This window comes from Pseudopodoces humilis, chromosome 16 (assembly GCF_049639895.1).
Source record: "Pseudopodoces humilis isolate 2021_Gansu_Grassland_sample_001 chromosome 16, ASM4963989v1, whole genome shotgun sequence".
NCBI lineage: Eukaryota > Metazoa > Chordata > Aves > Passeriformes > Paridae > Pseudopodoces > Pseudopodoces humilis.
The window spans coordinates 11561157-11584078 of record NC_142215.1 but is presented as its reverse complement, the minus strand read 5'-3'; the positions used below and the strand labels follow the sequence as shown (position 1 = coordinate 11584078).

Here is a 22922-nt window from a genome sequence, read left to right as displayed (position 1 = left end):
CTGCAGTTTCTCAGAAATAATTTTGAGCCCTACCGAGTAAGGTTCTGCTGATCTTGATGCCAAATGATACATAAAGATTTGACGAGACTAGGAGAATAGTTTTAGCAAAAGGTGATACTGGAAAATATTCTATGCCACTGCTAATTGGAATAATAAATGGAATAATAAATAAGTGAAATAATTTATTTCCGATAAGTTCTGTTCCCGGGCTGGTTTTCCTTCCATCTCTGCACTTGGAATGACTCCACATCTTCCTAAAGCAATGTTTAAAGACTGAGTGAGACCAGGAGTCTCTTGGCTTCCAGCTCTGGTCCATCACCAGGGACTTGGCCAAAGCTGAGCTGTGCTTGTGGCAGGAGCAATTCGCCCTCTGCTGGGCCCTGTGGAGGTTCACAGAGCTCCTGGGCTGTACCTGAACAAAGTTATGGGCACCTGGAGAGATGCGGCAAAAGCGTGGGGAGCACAACATCATCTCAGTTTGGGGCAGCAGTGGGGTGGCTGTGGGTGACTGTGCTTCCTTTCCAGTGCATTGATGTATCCGAAGGGAATGAGTGCTACAGCAGGAGAGATTTGCAGAGCCCACTGCTTGTCCATACTGTAAAATTAAATTGTTTGAAAAAGGTATGATTGTGACAGCGTGCAAACCCAGCACTTTTATAAATAGATATAAATTTTAAGGTTTACAATAACAGTAGATAGGACTCAACACAACATCACCTAACAGTCCCAGACTCTTGAGTCCTGGGTAACAGCCTGTTTAAAATTGTATGTCAGGAGCAAATTCTAGTTTTAAATTACAAAAGAATTTATTTCAAGCAGATCTGGCCTAAATTCTGAACTATTTTCCTCTATCCAACAGTACTGTATTTCTTTCTGCTGGAAACTGTCAAGTGGAATTTTCTTTTGAGGTCAGAATTGTATTTAATGGGAGGAATTCAACTGAGGCTGTAACATTGGGTTTTCTTGGAGAATACAGAAAGTGAACAATCTATGAAATGAAAATTGTTTATTAATGTCTAAAAATTACTAATAAAGCTTTTAAAATTCCAGGATAAGTATTTTCATTGGGAACATCTCAAGATCAGATCACTGCCTGAAAAATCTATTTGCAGCTATGTTAAAGAGTATTTGTGATTTTTAAATTTTTTTTTTTTTTAGTGTGCCATTCACTACCTTCCAGTTCCCTTTCACTTAGCTAGATGTAAGGTTTATCATTCTGAAAGCTTTTAATTTGACAGTGAAGTAAATTAGGCATTAGGATACAAATTGAATTTGTCATGCCATCTTTCTATGAGTAGAAGATGAGTTGAAATTTACTTTGACCTGTACAGTCAGTTTAATTACTTTCTTTTCTTTTTATTTTTAAATTACTTTAGAGATTTTTCTCACTGATAGCTGAATCTTTTATTTGTATCATCAGGCCAACTTTTTTGTTTTTATTCACAAATACCTATTATCTTAAAAACCACCAAAACCTACCTATTCTCCTTTCTTATAAAGATTTGATGAAGTGCATTCCTAGGCAAGTAGTATTGTATCAATTTAAATTATTTTAATTATGCTTTCTCACTATCATGAAAAATATCTTTGCAATGATACAGCCTCTAAAATCAGTGGGAATTTTGATTTTAGAATGTCAAAGATTTCATCCTTGTATCTAATACATTAATAATCTGTTCATGCATGCAGACACACCCATGCATTTTAATACTACCTTGTGATTCTCAGATTGGGAAAAAATGATGAAACATGACTTCAAACTCTTTTGCATACAACTTTTATTTGATGTTTATTTTATTTTCTAACAACATCCACATCGGTGTGCTGTGAGCAGCCCATAATCACAGTGATGTATAAAACACAGTCAAGTTTGTTGTGTGTCGATGCATTGAACAACAATGGAACATTCCCCTGATCATTCTGGACTTGATGTGGTTTAAAAAGCCACTTGAATTTGTACAGTACCTGGTAGTAAAACACTGTTTAGAATCAGAGCTCTGTTCTGTACAGTGGAAGGGTTGAAACTCTTCATGCCCACGTGGCAAAGTTCTGAAACGCTGCTTCCCCAGCTGCAGCTCTCGAGCACGTGTGAGAGTTTGGGGTGGGGAGATGGACCTGGCAGTGCAAATATTCATGCAAACAGACCACTGAGGACCAGCCATAATAAAATCAGAGAGAACAGGACTCAGATGAGCTGACAGCTCAGATTAATTACAGCTCTGTTGTCCAAATGTGGACAAAACTAAATACTGTAGAAACCAGAGGACCAGAAACGTTAAGTTCAAAACATATCAGAAGGAATTTACTCCAAACACAATGGGAAATAACTCTGTTGCCTTGCTGACAAAAAGTAAAAATGATACTGCTTTATTTTGTCCATAGAACAATTACGGTACTCATGTTACTGAAGTTCCAACCTACAAATTCAACAATATAGAATACATTCAAGAAATCAGAGCAAGCATGCATTTTTCATCTATTTGATTTCATAAAATTACTTCAAAATTTGAGTGATAATTTAATAATTTCAAGCTTGTGAAAAATTTTACTTGGAGGAGGCCTACAATTATGAGGTGGGAAAATCAGAGAGTAAATTACCACTACAAAATTGGTTTTGTGTGTGAAATAAGTAAAGGTATGTATCCTGTATATAAAATAGTAGTTTATTACCAAGAAAAAAAGGCTTCAGTGGATTTCTTTTCAGAGTTCTTATGCAAGTAAGGAATTCTTGCCCACTGAATTGCCCTGAAGTGTTTTATGATACAAAATGAGTAAAAAGCTTTTAAACATGGTAGCATTTGTTGTTATTTCTTCTGACTGCTTTATCAATTTCGTTGTTTAAAGGGTACAAAGAATGTAGAAACAGAGGTTAAATTAGATAATCCACAGATTCATGCCACTGTGTCACTTCATGACCTAAAAAGTAGAAGTCCTAGAAACATAGAATCTTTCAATTTGAAAAAGATCATCAAGTCTTACCATTAAATCCTATTTCTGGATGTCTTCAACTGCCCAGTTTTATCTGTATGTACAGGTGGTACAGGATTGCACTTCACTGTTGTAATTTTTGGCATAATGCAAATATTATGGAGAATGTTTTAAAAGTAACCTAGCTGCAATAAATTCTTCAATAAACCCTTTCAAGCATGAAACCAGGAGTTTTTTGGGTCATTAGGGAGAGACACTCTCCTGCTATGGTGTGAGAACATGGGCAACAACTCCATATCTTACTCTCTGAAGTAGAATTGAGCAACTAAAATCAAGTCAAAAAAGGATTTGGCACATCTTAGGCAGCTTAAAGGGAATTTGACCTTCTTCACTCGAGGTGAGGTGAGGTGGGAAATTTCTACAGTCAGTCAGGTGAGGAGGTGGGGCTGGAAGTTACCCTGCCCATGTAATGGTGGTGAGGTCTGGTGTTCATTACCTCATTCTCACCTAGCCTTTATTAAGATGCTTACAGATCCCCTGCAGCAGGAGACTGGGTTTTAAAAACACAGAACAGTTGTCTCAACTGCCATTATTACCTAGTACTCTGAAAATTACTGCTGTTGGTAAAATCTATATGACACTGGAAATCTTTGGTATTTGTTTAATAGGTCAGCAAAATATGGTAAAGAAAAATGTTTGAATGACTTCTTGTTCTAACATTTCTTTACAACTTATAAATGTCTTAAATATTTTAAATTGTTTCTTGAAATAAATTAATATTATTCAATCAGATGTTTTGAAAACAGATAATTAGAGCTTTTGCTGTAGTCAAATACTGCTAGGTCCAGCTTCAGGGAGGTGGGGGAAAAGGGACTCGTGTAGTCCTGGGATTAAACCACATCAGGTATATTCATTTATTGACCCTCAAACCTCGGAACTGGCAGTGTTTGGAAGGGAAGGCATCATTTTATCTGAACTCTGTGGTTTTAAAATAATCAGGAATTGTATAGCATGGAATCATCTACAACAAAACTATTCTGTACTTTTAGTCTTTCTAATTACTGCCTGTGGCTCTGTGTACAGGCAGAACAAGTTGTCACCTGAAGTCATTTAGGGGCAAAAAAACGTTTTAATTTCCATATTTAACTAGGAATGATGACTATTTCTTAGTGGTTGTGAAAACCCTGTACTTTAGTGCTGATCCATTCCATCACCCTGATTCTCATTTGCGTTTCTTCTGGGTGTGAAAACCATCTCCAGCAGAGGCTGCCTTTCTATGGGGTGCATGGATAAGTCATTGTTTTTCTGGATGTTGTTCAGGCCTCTTCCTTTCATTGTCTGTACTCTACACCGCCTCAGAAGAGTCACTAGGATTGCCTTCATCATTACCATGGCAATAAACTTCCCCACACAGCTCCGGGGGCCGAATCCAAACGGCTGGAAATAGCGTGAAGGAACCTGCAGAGTAAACATGAGGAATAACTCAGAGACAGATTTTTCTCCATAAAAGCAGTGAAAATAATGATGGAAATTGGTAGTAGATATACATAGAAAGACTTGTGAAAATATTCTTTTAGGAGCAATTACTCATTTCACACTGGAAGTCCCACCCAAGTCAGGCCCAGCTACAGACACTCACAGAAGTATGGACCAGCCCTTGGAAATTCGGAGGCAGCAGGGATTGTGTAGTTAAACAGTTGAATTCTGCTCAGGTATTTGTCTGTTTGTCCTGGGACTTACAGGGACATCACCACAAGCTGTGAGATGGAGTGAAGCTTCTGCTCTTCAAATGCATTAAAGCTCATTTAAAAGTTCTTCAGAAAATGTTCATTATAAAACTCATAAATATCTGAAATACAGGCTGCTGCCTTGTCTAAGGATAATCACTAAGCCATACACCTGCTCCATTTGTAATGATAAAGCTAGTGTTTCTGAGAACTAATTTGTCAAAAAATGAAATGTTAGAATTTTTGATATCTAATAGAGAGATAAGATGTATAAAATTATTGCCTTTTGTCCTGTCAGCTGAAGTATGAAATGTGGGATTCCCAGGACTACTGAAGGGCGAACAGCCAGTTCTTGCTACTTTTGGTGCCATTGAGTAGATCAGTTGAAAACATTAGGTTATGTGTTACATATATAAAAGGTTATAAATATTTTTCCTTCATCTGTGTAACTTCTTTTTAAAAAAGTCAGATATTAACCATGTTCTGATTTCCTATTTAACAAGAATAGAGTAGAAAATGTTGATTTATATCAAATCATCTGGAAAAAAGTATACTGTCTTTTCTTATTTCAGACTGACAGAAGCGTTTTGTTTAATTTTTTTTTTAAGTAAACTGAGCTGTGCTTTTGGAAATATTATATATAAATACATGTGTTTATAACACAGAGCAAGTACAGCAGCTGTCTGTACGGCACAATGGCAAATGCACAGCCTGCGAAAATGGAAAAATGTTTAGATTCTAACAATGGCATCTTAGCATAAATAATGCTGTGGATTGCTATTCACTTAGAGAACTGGAGGAAAATTGTGCCTGCCAGAATAATTATGTGGCAAACAGAATGCATCAGATAGAAAATGTGTGGTTAAATATTTGGTCAAGGGGAAATATTTTTAGTAGCAAAATGTCCTCGTAAATTAAGCAAGATATCAATTTTTGGTAGAAATACTTGGAATGTAAATAATGGGTGGCAAATTGGAATCTATTCACAGTGAATGGTAATTTTGATAAACTTCATCACTTACTCTCTTGAATTTTCTATTAAGACTTTTTTTTGAGCTATTGTTTTTAATGCTGTGTGCAGGGTTTGGGCTTGAACACTCATATCTCTTTTTTTTTTTTTTTTCTTTCCTTAGCTGTTTCTTCAGGTGTTTTTACTGGTGAGTCCATTTTTGGTGTATTAAATAGGCTGTTTCTTTCTTTAAAGCTGAAGTTGCTACTGTTGATGTTCATGTGTGCAGCTGCTAACAGATCAGTGCAGTTTTAATCTCTCCAGGTTATTGCTGCTGAACAAATACAGTTTCACAAAACCGACTGCTTCATCAGTAATCAGCAGAGCAGAGGTCTGAGTAAATAATCTGAAGGATGATTTGAATAGTAGGGGACTACAAGAAGAAAAAATGTTCACGTATTTCTTTTGATTATAGTTCTTCTGGTAGTTAGAATGTAACTTCATTTGAAATTCAGTGCTGAGTGGGAACTTAATTACTCAACATCTGCAGTATTAAGCTGGTTAAAGGTTAAAATTTTCATTATTGTCTATAAAATATTAATCTAAAAAGAAAAGAAAGAATAACATGGGCACTAGATCCCCAGTCTCTCAGAAGTCACTGCTACACCTCTCCAGAGAATCCTCAGGCAGCCTCAGCTCTGTGTCAGCTGCTGGCACGGCTCTAGTGCCCTAAATCCTCTTTATTTTGTCCAGTGTCTGGGGTTGTAATGGCAACCCTGTGTGTCTGATAAATTTAACCAGAGATTTTTAATCAAAATTATTATGTCTGGGAGAAAATGTTTTCTATATTATAATTACTTTTTATTTAAAAGGCAGCTTGACGGGAAAATATCTGCCCAGTTCTAATAATAATAATAATAGTAATAATAATAATAATAGTAATCAGCAGGTTATATAGCTAACTAGACACTTAGACAAAGGGAAAACAGTCTTATAGTCACAAAGTTCTTAAGCAAAGTAAGAGGGAGAGATGTTAACAATAAATAATATCCAAATTTCTGGAAGAAATAAGATGGAAAACTTACATTTTTCTCAAAATTTTCAAGAGAAAACTCATTTGGCTTTGGGAAGAATTCAAGTTTGTGCATCCGTCCGATATTGAGGATAATGTTTGTGCCCTTTTTCACAGGGTAGCCGTCAATGACATCGTCCTGTAACGCTTTCCGCATGATCAGGTCCACAACTGGCTGGTATCTCATGCTCTCGTAGATAAAATTCTCCACAATTTTTAAGTTTGGCATGTCATCACTCTGTATGTCCCTGTCGCCTTGTGGAATAAAGCAGATGGTGAAGAGATTAGTTGGTTAGGAGTTTAATTGCTTCATTGTACAAATATCAGAACATTTTGGGAAGATTCTCGGGGTCTGAAGTTGTAGGAAGGATCTGACAGCTTCTAAAGAGATTTTTGCAGCCTTACTTATTGGGGAAATCTGGTGTATTGTTCATTAGCATAAACCCTAGTTTATTAATTAACAATCTTCTCACCTTCTTCTTAACACTCTGAGTCTTTGTTCTTGTGAGCAAGAGCTCTGGGAGTCCTTCCCTGGCTTTTGCATGAGAGAGCAACAAGGCACAACAAATAAATCCCCAAGAGCTGACAGCGAAGGGAATCTGGGGATAGTCTGGAGCTAATTCTGCAGGGACCTTAAACATTCCCCGTGGGGTTGGGTTTGGCTGGGTGTCCCTCCAGGCCCTGCTGAGGCCTGACACTTCCAGTTGGGATGAGGAAGATGCAGTGTCAGCGCTGGGATGTGCCCTGCAGGAGCTTCCCTGCTGTTTCCAGCCCCAAAGGGCTCCGGGGCTACAGCCTGTGGGGCAGCCTTGGGGCAGACTAAAGGAACTTTGCCACCCTGGCTGGGCTCTTCCTCAGGGAAAAGACAAGGCTCTTGTACAGGGTAAGGCTTCAAAAAGAAGTGGGGTAAATGAGTGAGTCCTCTCATGAGCACAGTAAAATAAGGAATGTTAAAAGTACCTTAGAAAAAGAGTAAAAGACTTGTGATACATTTTCCAGTGTTTAACAGACCAGAAGTAAATTTTAAATAATACTGGCTGACATTAGTTTCTATATTGGTTCAGTGTCAGGCTTTGAATGAAGACTAGAGAAGGGGAAGAATGCAAATTTGGAGTATCTTGATTGTGTTTTGAATAGTTAGTAATTAGTACTTAGAGGAGGCCAATTTGAGATAAAAATGGATGACAGCAGAATATATAATTTTAATTTTGTCTAGTCTTTCCCTTCTAGAGTCATAATGAAACTTAGAGAAGTTCTGTATTTTATCACAGAGAAATAATGGTGATTAGAAGTATTTGAAACAAGTGCCCCCTTTTGCTATTTCAGGGTAATTGGGAAATAATTTCAATGAAACTTGAGGTGAATGCTGATTTTACACTTTGGCTGCTGAGGAGAGAATATACCACATCATTTCTAATAGATTATCAGTTCTGATGATTCCTATTTTATTTTACAAATTTCTTACATTTTTTTATTTGCTCTCAAATATAATATTTTACATACAGTAGTAGTTCATATGTTTTACAGCAAACACTTCTATTAGGAGGAAATGCTTAAAATTTTCATGTTTAGATAAATGAAATTAGATCACTGCTGAAGCAAAATCATATTCCCACATCACTGACTTTGCAGCTCCTGCTTACCCACAACAGTTTCAATTTCTCTCATCATCTCCTCTTCCACTGTGGGGTGCTCTGCAATCAGGATTAGCATAAAGAAGAGAGTCACAGACAGAGTGTCAGGAGCAGCAATCATCATCTCCAGCACACACTGGTTCACATTCTCAGCAGTCAGATCCCCTCTGTTCTAATAAAAGGAAAAAAAAAAAAGTAAATTTTTGAGAAAACATTGATTGCTGGCTTCTGATGCCAACAAAGGTCCTATAAACTGCACAATTTCTTGACAGTCTATCTTATGCTAAATAGCATTTCTTTTTTGTCTTTCAGACAAAGGCAGAAATCTCATGTTCTGATGGCTGTGTATTACAGAAAAAAAGAAATGCGTGTTCTTAGCTCAGGTTCTTAGTTTATTTCATTTCCTCCCAGAGTTTGTGAGCTGTCAGAGATTATACAAGATAGCATTTGTATAGCATTTCAAACCTTTGCAAACAAAAGGCAATACATTAAATAATACACAGGGGTTAGGGAAAGGACTGAAGGACACTCAGGGATAGATGCAAGAGTTTTAGGGATGTTGTTTAAGCCATGAAATAAATATGACAAGCTCCTGATCCTGAAATACAAATATTCCTGTTTGAGTCACTGTCAGAGACTCCACAGCACCAACTGCTCAGCATCCCTTTATGATGATGTGACTTTTAGAGAGGCATATGAAGTTTAAATTGCAAAGCCTGTGCTCAGGAGAATGTCAGAAAAAACAAAATTAGCCATATTTTGAGTAAATTCCCAATACCTGTGCAAAAATCAGCTGGGATGCAAAATCCATGTGTTCATCCAACTTTTCCACAGTGGAAAGCTTTTGTCGTTTCTGTTCTATTAAGATTTCCATTGCTCCTTTAAGATCCTTGCTGAAAATAGATGAAATCCAACACATTGATAAATATCTGCACCAGGGTATGACTAGAAATACAGAGATGTACCAAGAAAAGCATCTAAGGATGGCAGAAATTAGCTATTTCTAAGAATGGTTAAATGGTTCTCGGCAGAGGTAGTAATACTTGGGCAAGGTGTACTTTCGTATTATTCTTAAATAATTGCTTGTCAGTCTGGAATGAAATCTTTCTCTCTTTTTATAGAATAGACTGAAAAGGAGAAAAAATGTGATTATCTGCACTATTAAAGTTTTTAAAGATTTATTACCATTTCCAAAGAATTTGTTGATTTCCTTGTATTTTATGCTGTATTCTATCAGTAAGTAAAATGAATTAGAGAATATAAGAGATGATTTTTTGAAAAATGTAGGCAAGTGTTAAAAAACTTGTATCTTGGAGGAAGAGCTAATTTAAACTTTTCATATTTAAATAGTAATACTATGTCAAAAGTTTGTTTCAGGGGTAGAAAAGGCAGGGTTCAAATGTTGTTATAAAATTTGGGGGAATTTTAAATTAATTATAGATTTGAAGGCAATTCTTTTTAAAAAAGTGTTTTGAAAAGATTTTGAGTGAAATCTCCAGGCTTTTCAAATGTCAGTTTGTTACTGTTGAGATAGATAATTTGTGTTTGTAGTGTAAATTTAGAACTTCAATCCCATAAAGATCTCTATTTATAAATATTTTATGTATTAAAAATATCAAGTGGTCCTTTTTGCAAAGTTTATCAGAAGAATATTAGAAGTCTTCATATCCTGTGATGGTTCTTTGCATTGCTTTAAATCCAGAAATCTTATTTTTTTTCTTCACAATAAAAAATTATTAATACATTATTTTTATGGGACTGCTTTTGAAATATCAATATCTGCTTGCATGGACTTTCTGGTAATAACTGGGCCATAATAGTTTATTATCAGCATCACAGGATAAAGCAGTAATCAGTGCCACAATAAAACTAGCAAGCAAATATTAGAAAAGGTGAATCTTCTGTCTAGTCCTCAAGGGCTCTCAATTAGTTTGGGTGAACCTGATCTTCTCCCTAAAGCCTTTATGTTATGTAGCACTATCAAAGCAATTTATTACATACCCTTCCTAAGGAGCAATTTCTCTCCCTAGGTGGAAAGCAAATCCAAAATGAAAAAAGTGACTGCCAGTTCTTTTTAAAGCCAGCTCTCTTTTGGCAGAAGACAGAAAACAAGATCACAAGACAGGAAGAGGCATTTTGTATTTCTGCAAACAAGAAAATGGCAAAATGTGTTTGTTCCTTATTCAGGAAAAAAACCCCAACCTTGAAATGGATTATCACACTGAGCACCAAGTTTTATCTCATAAATGAGTGGTTGACTCAAAAATGCCTGTTGAGGGAACCAATAAACAGGTACCTGCTCAAGGTTTACTCTTCAGGGACTGTGCCCTGAATACAGATGGGTTTCCTTGTTTGGATGAGCTCTAACTTATTCTGATTGTCCTCAACTGGATAGCAAATATAACTTCGTCCATACAATGGCTTTTCCTTGTCTGGACTGAGCCAGTGATCTCAGTTTAGTTTCACATTTGAGTGTGCATGAACTTATATTTTGGTGAATAAATTGAAACTGGACAGACAAAACTTTAAACTGGTCCAGGAACTCAGCTACTTGTACCACAAGTACAAGTACAGATTGACAAATTGTACAAGTACAAGTACAAGTACAGATTGACAAATCTGGTTCTGTCTTGGCTCTGCAGACAGGGGACCTCAGCAGCCACCTTTGCAAGTGTCACAATTTAGTTTCTAAAAGGCAGAGGAAAGCCTCAAGGGAAATGTTCATTCCTAAAATGAAAGAAAGAACCTTATGCAAACGCTTTGTAGAATGGTTCATACTCACACTGCGTCTTCGTATTTCTTGCACAGCCAAGAAATCTTAAAAAATATGTCAGGCTTTAATAAAAGTGCTTGCCAGGCATCAAAGTAGTTTTGAATCTTAAGCACAATGGCATTTTCTGAAAAGAAATATTAAAAAAAAAGTCAATAGTCAAGTAAGATAAATCCTTCAGACAAAATTGATAATAAGATTGTGTTCTCTACTCCACTAGGTTCATGGGAATTTGATAAGCAACCAGTAGGTAACCTTTTGTAGCACTCTGTACAAAAGGTCTTTGTAGAAACTCTTGGTAACTTGCTGCAAGGACACAGAGGTGTGCCAGCCAGACCAAAATGTCTGCAGGAGACCAGCAGCAGAACTATTGCAGAGCACTGAAATGGGCAATTTAGATGTCCTTGATAATATTTTTTCTGTCATAGGCTGAAAAAATCGTAGAAAACATAAATTTTTAGGTGAACTTTTCAGAGCAATCATTTAGTTTGGTGGAAATATTTCAGATTCTTGCATGAATATAATATAATATTTGAATTGTACCCAACTGGTGCATAAAAATCTCTTTAAATGGTACAATTCATTAAGGTGGGTGACAAGCTAATGTGTACTTTTGGCCATATAAAACTCTCTTTTATAACTAACACAATAATAAAACAATTTCAGTTAATAATATGGTGATTACAAGGGTGTTCTTGTTCTGTTTTTTTGAGACAAAACTGCTGAGTGGTACCAATGAATTTTCCTTGGATATGCATTTCAGACCCATCTTAAGTGACAAAGCTGAAAGTGTCGGTACCATCCAGAGGGACCCCGAGGAACAGCTTGTTGGACGTGTCGAGCATGATCCGCCTCATGAGGTTCAGCACGTTGATGTTCCCGAGCTCCGTCGTGACCTCCTGCAGTTTGTCCAGGTGCTCGATGGTTGACTCCACACAAATCGCGATCATGCGCACCAGCCCGGGACCAGACAGAGCTGAAACATTCGTGCAAAACGAGCAAAAGGTTCGTTAACTTCTGTACCTTCTTTAGAACATCTCACTTGGTGATGATAGTGTCCATAGAATGGCAAATGTTGTTGTGTCAGTGGCTGGTGTAAAACAGCTCCAGAGCTTAACTGGTTTGTCATTCTTTGAAAGGAAAATAGAGGGATTTCAGACAAACACAATGGCATTTTGGGAAAGATTGGCTGTGTGTGTCACAGTGATGCATGCAGGCTGTCAGTGCACACCGAGTTACCTTTGGTGAAAAAGGGACGAATTTCTTTCCAGTGTGCTGGGTTGTTGTTAAATATGATCCCGTTCTCGTACATGCCAATGCACTGGAGTCCAAGCTTGCTCCCAAATCGAGACACGTAGTGCCAGTGCTTCATCACATGGAACACGCTTGAGGATCTGGGCAAGGAAGGAGAAAAAAGCCCCAAATAAAAAACTGTTTCATAGACTGAATACAGCATTTGTATTCTGACATTTTACAGTAGCTCCCGAGTGCTTGACTCGCATTCTTAATTTAGCAGGAAATATAATGCTTAGCACGAAATGTTGTTCCCTTTACATAATTAATAATCTTGATTAATGCCTTCAGAATTTATATTAAAGCAGTAATTTCTTCTGTTCGGATTTAAACTATTTTTCAATTAAAATGCAAATGGTTAACGAGGGATTTTAAACTGAATAGCGTGTGTACATAGAAACGTGTAGATATATATGATACACTTAGGCAGTGCCCAATGTCAGATATTTCAGAGGGAAAGGTAAAATATTTGATGTGTACTAAATTACAGCTTTACTTTTGTATAATCAATGCTATGTATTCCTTTGTAGCTCTTTGGTCATTCCCAGACAAATCCTGAAAGCATAAAAATACATGCATCACTTAAATATGCATCATCATAACACCATGGTACGTGTGGGATACACAATAAATATTCTTAAAGAGACACGTAAGGGAAGTCTGTGATATGCATAATTATATTTACAGTCAGCAAGATTAATTTGCTGGTGCTGGCAGACAGCATTCTTGCTTCAAGATATAATTTCCTTTAGAGGGAGCCAGCTTTTCAGAAATGTGGATGTGATGAAACACTGATCAAAGAGAATCTAACCAGAAGATAGAAACTCAGAACAAAGATCTGAAATGAGACAATATGCTTTTTCTTTACTGTGTGGCCTAGTCTATGGGCCAAACCCCAGACTACTCATGTGGGTTTGGTTTATTTTTTCAGTCAGGTAATGTAAATGTGACTTTTGCTATTGACTGCAAATATTCTTGGTTTCATAGTTTTGCATGACCCAGAGGTAAAAGTTAACATTAAAGTTTTTTCCCCTGTCAGGGCACGCTATCTGTGTTTCCCTGGGCATGAAAAGATGGTGGTGAATTCTGACAGCTGTCCCCAGAAAGGAGAAGGTGCAGCAGGCTCATTTTTCTCCCTCCCATCCCATGTGTCTCTATGCAGGAGACACATCATAATATTTCAAGGAAGAATTTTGTCAAGTGACCTTGCAGAAGCAGATTTTTCCTTATGAAACTATTTAATGAACTCCTCCAAAAGACATCAGCTGTTGTAACCAAGACTGCAAGTCCTTCTCTCTGTGCATTAACATCTCAGTATTAGATTTGTTGCTAAAAGTTCAGATAACATTGGTGAAAAAAAGATGACATTGATTTTCTTTTACAGAAGTTGGGTTTTGTTTAGTTGTGCAGGGAATTTGTGATCCCTTGAAGATTTTACTTTAGGTTCTTGCTTTAAAAAATGTTAAATGCTTGTTTTCTATGTACATTCATTGATTTAAAGCAAAAAATGTCTGAAGGAAAACAATGTATTGACTGTAAATCTGACATTTTTCAGCAGCACTCCTGGTTGGTTTCTGATGAATTGATAGCACAGAGAGGGAAAGACAGCAATAAGAGTTTGTAGTATTTTCAAAGCATTCAGAGCATTATCAGAACATTTTACTGTTTTAGTTGATATTTGCAACACCTTTGTTGCAAAGGTTTCCTTGTCATGATTACCTCTTTCTACAGAGGTTAAAATAGACATGAAGCTGACTTGTACCATGTGGCAAATTCTGTGATTTTTCTCTATGCTGCTCTGTCTTTCAAAAGCTTTTACTTAATGAAAGTATGACTTGATTGACATTGCTATTGAAAAGGTTCTGATTCTTCATCAATTACATATGGTAAACATTTTACTATTCTTTTTTTTTTCTTTTTCATGGCATGCCTTGTAATAATGCAATGTAAGAAGAAAGCAATCATCCACTGGTGCTAATAAAATGATAGACTGAAGTTTAGCATTATGTTAAATACTGTGCATAATTGAAGCCTAAGAATCCCATTAATTGGAGTGGAATTACTCCTAATACTATAATGCTGTATTTGCTTAGTTAAATCCCTGAATTGGAGCCATAATCTTCAAGCATTTACTTCCACTATAAGGAGAAACTTAAAAACACAGAAAACAAATATTTGACTTAATCCCACATTGCAGTCAGCCTAGATCCCTAAACTGAATGTTGTCTTAATAATAAATGGAATAATAAAATATTTTTAGGATTAAACCACAGTGCTTTCCTTTCCACAAAAAAATATTAGGAGAATTCACCAATACTTCAATAGCAGAGTCTTTAAACAAACACAAGGTTAGAAAAGGTCTGTGAATAGCAGAAAGTAAAAGGTTTTTGTTAGGACAATTTTTGAAAATAATAACTTCAATTCTACTTTAGAATAAAGCAGCAAAGAGGTTGAAAAGATATAAAGCTTTTCAAGTTATTAAGTATAGAAAATAAGGATTTACTTGCTAATTATAAATGTTTCTTCACCGCTGATCCAAACTCTCACAAATTCTCCGTATGTCTTGTTGTAGTAGTTGCAGGCATTCCCTACTCCCATCCAGAGGAATCTCCCATGTGAAATGAGGGGGCCGATTCCCATACAGTATCCTGGCCCTAAGAAACAAGGTAAGAGAGGTTTGGTCTCACAGTGCTCACAGACAAGGAAGCACCTCTGAGCGTCTCCCTTTTGCAAGGAGGTTTTTAACGTGACAGATGCAGTCTGTGCTGGGCAGTTCACACAGAGTCCTGCTCTGAAGCCTGGTCAGAAACCACAGCTGTGCTGGTGAACCCTCAGCATCTGAGGAAGCCTATAGTGCCCTCAGTGGTACCTACAACAACAGCTTTCCTTGCTGCTCTGTACAACTTCCAGCTGCTGCTTGCTTCTGGAGAGACAGTGCCTCCATCCTGGAAAAAGGAAATTCTCTTTTGGTCTTCTCCCAGAATTTCATTCAGGAGTCACCATACTGGTTTAGGGTAATTCCTGTCCAACACCTGTGAGAGATTGTGTGCTGCTCTCCTTCATGCAGCAGGGCATTGCATCTGGTGAAAAATAAGCTGAGCCATTAATGTCTAAACAAGCCCCCAAAACATTACAGGAAGGAAAGGGAATTAGATGTTCTGTTCTGGAGGCTTTTCAGTGCTAGAGACAGAGAAAGATTGATAACCTACTAAAATCTGAACAGCTTCTTAGGTAACGGTTTAGAGTTAAGGCAGTTTAGAAAGACTTAAACTTTAAAATGTGTAAAAAGTGGTTTATAACACACATGGAAATGAAAACATCCTGAGTTTGTGAAATAGTATTATACCTTTCTACCATACACAAAATAAAGCTGAAAATGAAATGTCATAAGGCCAAGCCACAATTATAATGGAAGTTCTGAAGTTAAAATAAGCCTGGTTTCCTTTATCAGGAATTTTTAAAAATCTGTATTATTTAAACTGATTCATGATAAATTTTGTCTTTATACCATGACTATTCAGCATTACTTTGTCACTTTAAATTTAAGAAACAAACAGAAATTACTCTGAAAACTTTTATGTGGCACAATAGCTAAAGTGAATTTACCTGGTATTGATGAAGTCTCTTCATGATTCCATATTAGAAAGAGAAAGCACATGAGGATGAGTATGGGCACTGTGGCCACGGGCATCGTGTCCGGTACCAGGCTGGTGATGTTGTAGTGCATCAGGTTCAGGGTTTCCAGGACCATCCTTCCAAAAAGGTTCTGCTTTGCTTCAGAAGGAGAGAGAGAGAGAAGGAGGGAGAGAGGCAGAGGCTGTCGAAGTTCAGATATGTTCAGCTTTGTTGGTACCTCTCACTGCCTTTGTAGCTCCTACAAATGAACAAATCAGCTCTGGACGTGGCTTTATAACGAGAGTGCCTGCCTGGGGAGCTTGCTGGGACAAGCTTCATCACAAGCCCAAAGAGACATGAAGCAGACACTTTTTTGCTTGGGAATAACAAAGGTTGTCTGACCTTGATGTTGAGGCATAGTTTTGGATATTTTGGCTGACAGACCTTTTATCTCTGATATTGACTCGGCTGGCCAACACTGAGGTTTACTCCTTGCAAATCTCTAACCAAAACACAAGAAATTAAGCTTTCAGCACATGTGGAAGCATTGAATGAGTTCACTTGCCAGCTTTTGTCTATCTTACTTAGCTGTTCCCTTCCTGTATGCCTGTAGTGCCAGAGCTCCTGAATTTCCAGAATAACTGTGGTAGTTTTCAATGATATGATAAAGTACCCCAGTACCACAGTTTTTTGTTTGAAACATGTATTATAGTTTTTTTTAAATGCCAGCCTTTGAGTGTAACAATGTAATACAATGTAGTGCATTTCTTTATGACTTTTCTGTTAAAAACTTTGAAAAATATAATATATGCCATAGCAAACAGGATCATAGATTGTTGTTGCCATATTTTCACTCAGGTTGTAACCAGCACTCAGCACAGGAAAGAAAACCCAAGGACAGCCAACAAGTCTCTTATGCATAAAGGGAATAGAAGGATTAATTCTAGTAATTAATCCTTCTATTCTAGCAAGTTTTTCTGCATGTTTTTGAACTAAATCATAAAATATAAGAAGTTGTACCTGAGAGGGAATATGTGTGAGAAGGAATGTGAATGAGAACTCATTTAACCACAGAAAGGACTTCTTGAACCTGAACAATATTTTATTTATGAAACTTATTCATTCTGCTCTGGCAATAACTAAAAAGAGACTTTTTTTTGTTTCTTCCTGCAACAATATTTCAAAGTTTAAGGATATATTTACTTAGCAGGAAGCTTTTAGGTAGAGTTTCCTTTTAGCAAGTGCTTGTTTGTCTTGTACTTTGGTCTCACATTGCAGAAAAACTAAGAGCTTGCTCTGTAGTGACTGTCAGTGTTGTAATTATGTTAAACTAAGCCTAGAATGGGATAGATGCTTTCTAGATAGTGAGATTCCTGCTGTTTATGGTCAAAGGAGGAAATGTATGGAGTGTAGGAAGGGAATATGGGGAAAGGGAGTAAGCAGTGGTTTAAAGGCTTGCAGGTGCATGCAATGTTCACTTTTGGATGTTTTCTGTGCCAGGCTTCTGGTGTTTTTATGATCCAAAGTGACCAATCTGCCAGGTGACCTTTTAGAAACGTCCCTGCTATGGCAAAGGAGAGCAGCCCACCCCTCCTGAGTGTCCAGGGGCTGTTCACATCCTGGACACATCCAGCTGCTCTATTGTCTTGCCTGTTGTGGAAAAAAAAGTTTTGTAATCACAAGCCTTTTTATAATGTAATGATATTTATTAGTTTAAATTTCCTTGAGTGCTAGTCTTTACCACAACAAAAGCATGCCTGTGTATGTGTAATATTTTATCAGCTTCTGTCCCTTTCACTAATATGAGTTTATGGCATTATAAAGGGAAATAGCCACACTTGGGGTGTATAGTTCCATTTTTATGTTGCTTTCTCTCTGGATCTGCATAAACTTCATGTTTGTACTCCATTGCCACAGATAGGCTCTGATGTGCATTGTTTTTTCTGTTTTTTCCGAGACATTCTGGTGTGTGTGCAGTAGTTTCACTGCCTCATATTCTCTGTGAAGACAACTGTGGAGCTGGCTGTGCATTTGGGTGCTGTGAAATAAACCAATTTCATACCTCCCAATGTGAGCCTATGAATATTAGATCTTCAGGGTGAGCCCTGGTAGAGTTGAAGGTCCTGATATGTTTGCAGAGTGTACTTTGCAAGTATGAGTCTCCCCCTTACATTTTCTAAAGATCAGCCCTGAGTTTTGATCTTGTTCAGCTCTCAAATACTCACAGCTGAAGCTTATCATTGTTTTGATAGTGGAATGCAGGCAGGTCTCTGGTTTTTCAAAATATACAGATAGCAATGGACTGGGTTTTAGATTCTTGATTACCCCAGATTCATAATTTTATAGTTTTTAGTAAAATAGACTTTTTCTGTGTCCAACACATCAGTGTGCACCTTGCTGTTACATTTATAATTTTGATATCCTGGATTGTGCTGTCATGTAGATAAAAGTATTAAAGGCAAAGTATTAAGCCTGAATCCTTTTACACTCTTGACTTGATCTAAAACAGTCTTTAGTCAAAGTGGCTTCTCAAGATCTTAAACAGTTGACATTTCCTGTATTTAGGAGCTCTTTGCTTCATTTCAATGAGTATGATTGAAGCAGACTTTCAAGGCTTGCATTTTTAACCTCTTTTTTTCATTGCAAAATCTATCTGGGCCATGAAAAATTCACCTTAAAAATATGTAACCCCCGCTGCTTATCCTACTTTTTATCCATGGCATCTTTTAAGAACTGCCACCAGTTAAGTCTCTCCTCATGAAAATTCAGCCAAACCCATTTAGATAGTAAGTAGTCACTGAGCAGATTGAAAAAGTTAGAAATGGAACAGAGTTAGAGTGCCCACTGCGCATGAAAGGTTTCTCTAGTCTTGCTCATTTTGTCTTGTCTGCTGTAATTTTCCTTTCCTGGAAAGGTTAAGGTGTCTCAGATCAGAGGGGTTTGTTGGTTCTGATTGTTACTTATGTGGCAGAGGAAGGATGGGACAAAAAAAGCTTTTAAAATCCCACTATGTACTGGGGAAAAAGAGACTTATTATAGGAAAGTGCTTTTGTGGCAGAACAGATGGATGTGCACAGGCTATCTGGCCTGAAAGCAATTATGGATCTTGACCCCTGGGAAAGCAGCTGCCAGCAGAGGGCCCTTTAGATTACCGATTTCTGAGTCTCGGCTACAAAGCACTAGGAGAATATTCTCGGTTCTGTTAAACATTTTCTTGCCAAAGATAATGTGAGGAGTGATTGCAAGGTCCACAGTAAAGAGAAAAGCTCATATATCTAAAAGACAGCTATATTGACACCTCTTATTCTGGTTACAGCTTTGTACTTAATGACTCTGTCAGGAAAAGAGCAAATTCATGAACTCATATTATAGAATTGGAGCTGAAAATCTCTCTTAGTTTTGAGAAGGAGTTCATAAAAATGCCTGATAATTCTTGAAGAGCCATTCTTGTGTCCTGGAGTTGTTTCCTTTGGAGTGGTTCCTCTGTCAGGAGAGAAAAAAATCTGCTACTTGTTATAAATTCCCAAGTATTAGTAACCCATATTATCAGCATCTGAAGCAACTTATCTAGCTTTAAACAGTTTGGAAAAATAGACAGACTTATTTCACACAAACCCCTTTTTTTTTTTACAGATCTGCTCCCATTGTACCACAATCTTTGCCAATGTTGATACAGAGTGAAGGAACACAGTACCTCTGAGAAATAAAATAGTAGGTTTTAATTGATTTGAAGTGGGTATTAATCACCAGATGTACAGCACATGTCACATCCTTGATAGAGGGATTGTCTTGTTTCCTTGAAAGGCTGTGGGATTTAAAGCTGAGAACATATCAGGAGACTTTTTAAACTCGAGAATGCTTTCCACTGCTTGTAAGGTGAGAGGTAAATTACTCTGTAAGCATCAGACTGTACATTTATTTAATGTCACCCTGGATTCTGTGGTCTCTTCTAATTCTTTAATTCTCTCAGGTTGCAATGGGGATGTCACTGAGAGTTTTCCATCACAATTTATTGTTTATCTCATATTGCACTCCTCTTGTGAAAATTTTTTGTCTTTGATCCACAGTACTTTTTTCTTCATTACTTCTCATTTGTTTTATTACTTAATTATTTTTATCACTTAATAGCATTTCACTGTGTTTTAGTCACCTGATCCTTTGCATCTGTCAGACATCTCTCATTAAAGATGGGTTTGCAGTCCCAATGTGCAGAGCAGACATTTTAAAGTTAGGTGTTTTCATTACTCTGCTTTTGAAGCACTCTGCCTTGTTTAGGACTGTTTTCTACTTTTAACTCAATCCTCTGCATCTCAAAAGGAAGGTAAATATAGTAAAATGTGAAAATGAGGGAATAAACCCCTTTCTCAGTCATTTCTGGAATTTATGTAGCTGTAGAGGTCTTTCCCATCTAATTACTATGGAAATGTATTCTAGCAGTGTTGAATGATTATTATAGCCTTGTAGAATAATCCTGTACCACTTGATTACTATGAAATCTAATCTAAATAGCACTTACAACTTCATCTGTTGTTTAGGTTAGAGGAGGAGGAGGAAGGGAGAAGGAAGAGATGACAGCTTTCAGCAGAAGCTTGGAAGTGGGAATTTAGTAATGATCATCCTGGCAATCTAAAGTGGCTCTTGACAAGTAAATGAGGAGGTAGGAGCCCAGTGTTGTGTCAGAGGGCAAGGAAAAGAGAAATGCAGAACACAGCCATGATTTTGTGGTGTTGAAAAAATGTCTGTACCATGAGATAAGAAAGATTGTTACATTTTATGTCTCTGTTATTATCTGGAATTTTATTTTTAAATTTTGATGAGTATTCTTATGACAGGGGGGTTATGGCAAGGGTTACCTTGCTTTATACTGAATAGGATCTATCCCTAGAGCCTGCTTCTCTGAGATTCTGTCAGCTGCTCTGAGAGCACTTGTAACAGCACTTGTTACAGTGCTGGTGGTGGCCACAGCTGTATCTGCTCCAGTGTCCACAAAACTCCATTTCTTGTCACCCTTTCTACTCAAGGTGTACAATGAGTTCCAAGGTGCAGAGAAGTTTGGAATTGCAAACTTACAATTCCTGCTGTCTGGAGTCAGTTTGGTCAATCTGTTTTCCTAGCACCAGCGAGTACTGGCATGTGATTGGAAATTAACTGGCCACCAAACCCTTTGCCAGGGAAACAAATACATTAAAATACCTTCTATAGAGTAGGACTCCATTTGAATATTACTGTTTGTTTGGATCACTGTTGTAAGAGCAGAAACTCTTTTTTTGTGCCTTTATATGGTGCTGGAGGTGTGATTTGGAAAAATAACTTGCCAGTTTTAGCACTTTCCACAAAAGGTTTTTTTTTGCTTATGAACCACCAGTGTCCATGAAAAGTATCATCCACATGAGGTGGTACAAGGGTTTCATCTGCAACAAAGCCTCTCCTGAAGCAGAATAGGTCTGCCAGTGCCTGTAAGCCATCAAAAAGAGCTGTGGGGTTCTGCAAACTTCTGCGGTAGTGGCAGGACTGTAATTTACTTCCTGTTAACCTCCAACGCTCCATTACAGCACCACAAGCTCTAATGAACTCAAAACTAACCAGAAAAGGAGTTGTGGATGGCAACTGAAATCTCTCTAAGTGCTTTTTATCAGACTCCTTGTTATGACTTTGGCAAAGCAGACCTGTATGGGGAGGGCTTTCTGGAGGCAGCTGCTGTTGGCTCCTATTACTACAGGGAAGGTGTTTTGTTTCTAATTTCTCAAATGAGAACCAGTTCTCTCTGCCGTAGTTGTGTTCCTGCTGTTGTACTTTTACTGCTAGCAAACACCTTGATCAATTTAAGCAAAAAGTTAGTTGATACAGAAGGCATGACTCTCTAAGAAATATCAATTAAATTTTGGACATTTTTTCCTTTGGCTATAAATATGATGTATTGTATCAAAGTATGTAAATTCATCCTGAAGAAAAGTTTTTCTGTGTATTTGAAAAAACAAGACTAAGAAAGAATGTGTGACAATTCTCAAACCATTATTTTTGCAAATTACTTTATTAATCAGATATCATTATTAACTGAGACCCAGCAGCTAGAGGACAGCACTTTTCCACAGCAAGCACCAACTGAGATATATCAACATTGGTAGAATAAAAAAATTCCCAGGGTCAGATTCAGACTTGTTCTATCTGATTTTTATCCTCACTTTTTTTAATCTCACTTTTTAAACCTCACTTATAATCCATTTTTTCCATGCTGTGACAATGATGCTTGGAAATGTCAGTTTGTCCAAAAATCACAACTTCCCAACTGATTCTGTTCTGCTATGCTGCAGCAGCTGACAGTGTCTGTCCCATGTTGTGTGTTCTGCCATAACTTTGTCATGGTACCCATGAAAAAAATCCACTTTAGAGGCAAAAGAATTAAATCAGACACCACAGAAGCACTGGAACAGGTTTGGTTTTTTAATATGGGGGGGCCATATCTATAAAAACTGAAATGATTTAATATTTTTGATGTAATGTAAACAGCTTGAAAGGCTGCACAAAGTGAATACACTTTCTTGGGATAACTATTCTGCAAGAACATTGTGCTGTTTTTTTAAAAAAGAAACTTTGTAGAGTACTTACAAAATATATAGCATATTACTGTTGTTTTACTACCAAGAATTTGGCCAAAGACCTGCATATTTTCTACTTAAAAAAAAAAAATCATCTGTTTAGATAGTGACAGCATATAATTTACACAAAGATAATTACAGTAGCAGATCAAAGCAGCTCCAGAAGGCATACTTCCCACTCAAAACAAAAATAAATCACATTTATGTAATGTCCTACTCATACTGTTAGAAGAAAAATGCTGGAATATGAATTGAAAATTTACCTGTGTCTTCTTGTTACTTCTGGATTTTTGCTGGTGGAGAGTGCTATCCTGGCTCCTGATGTGCTCCTCTGAAAG

The 22922-nt window shown here is 37.2% G+C and overlaps 1 protein-coding gene across 1 annotated transcript; it reads right to left on the bottom strand.

Moving 5' to 3' along the window:
- Nucleotides 1-1754: 1754 nt before the first annotated feature.
- On the bottom strand, nt 1755-22922 carry CYP19A1 (cytochrome P450 family 19 subfamily A member 1). The gene is made up of 10 exons (XM_005521497.2): nt 22848-22922; nt 15980-16147; nt 14877-15027; nt 12320-12474; nt 11880-12056; nt 11093-11207; nt 9089-9203; nt 8320-8482; nt 6690-6931; nt 1755-4386 (listed from the first exon to the last, which is right to left on the bottom strand). Exons 2-10 carry the CDS (start codon nt 16122-16124, stop codon nt 4120-4122), a joined length of 1530 nt encoding a protein of 509 aa, XP_005521554.1. The 5' UTR covers nt 16125-16147; nt 22848-22922; the 3' UTR covers nt 1755-4119.

What these genes read in the sequence shown, in the direction of transcription:
- CYP19A1 (XM_005521497.2), bottom strand. Translation starts at nt 16,124, where the DNA reads ATGGTCCTGGAAACCCTGAACCTGATGCACTACAACATCACCAGCCTG. An exon ending in AGAGACTTCATCAATACCAG is followed by an intron (nt 15,028 to 15,979) that starts GTAAATTCACTT and finishes CTTGTTTCTTAG; the next exon opens with GGCCAGGATACTGTATGGGA. An exon ending in GAAACATTTATAATTAGCAA is followed by an intron (nt 12,475 to 14,876) that starts GTAAATCCTTAT and finishes TTCCTTGCCCAG; the next exon opens with ATCCTCAAGCGTGTTCCATG.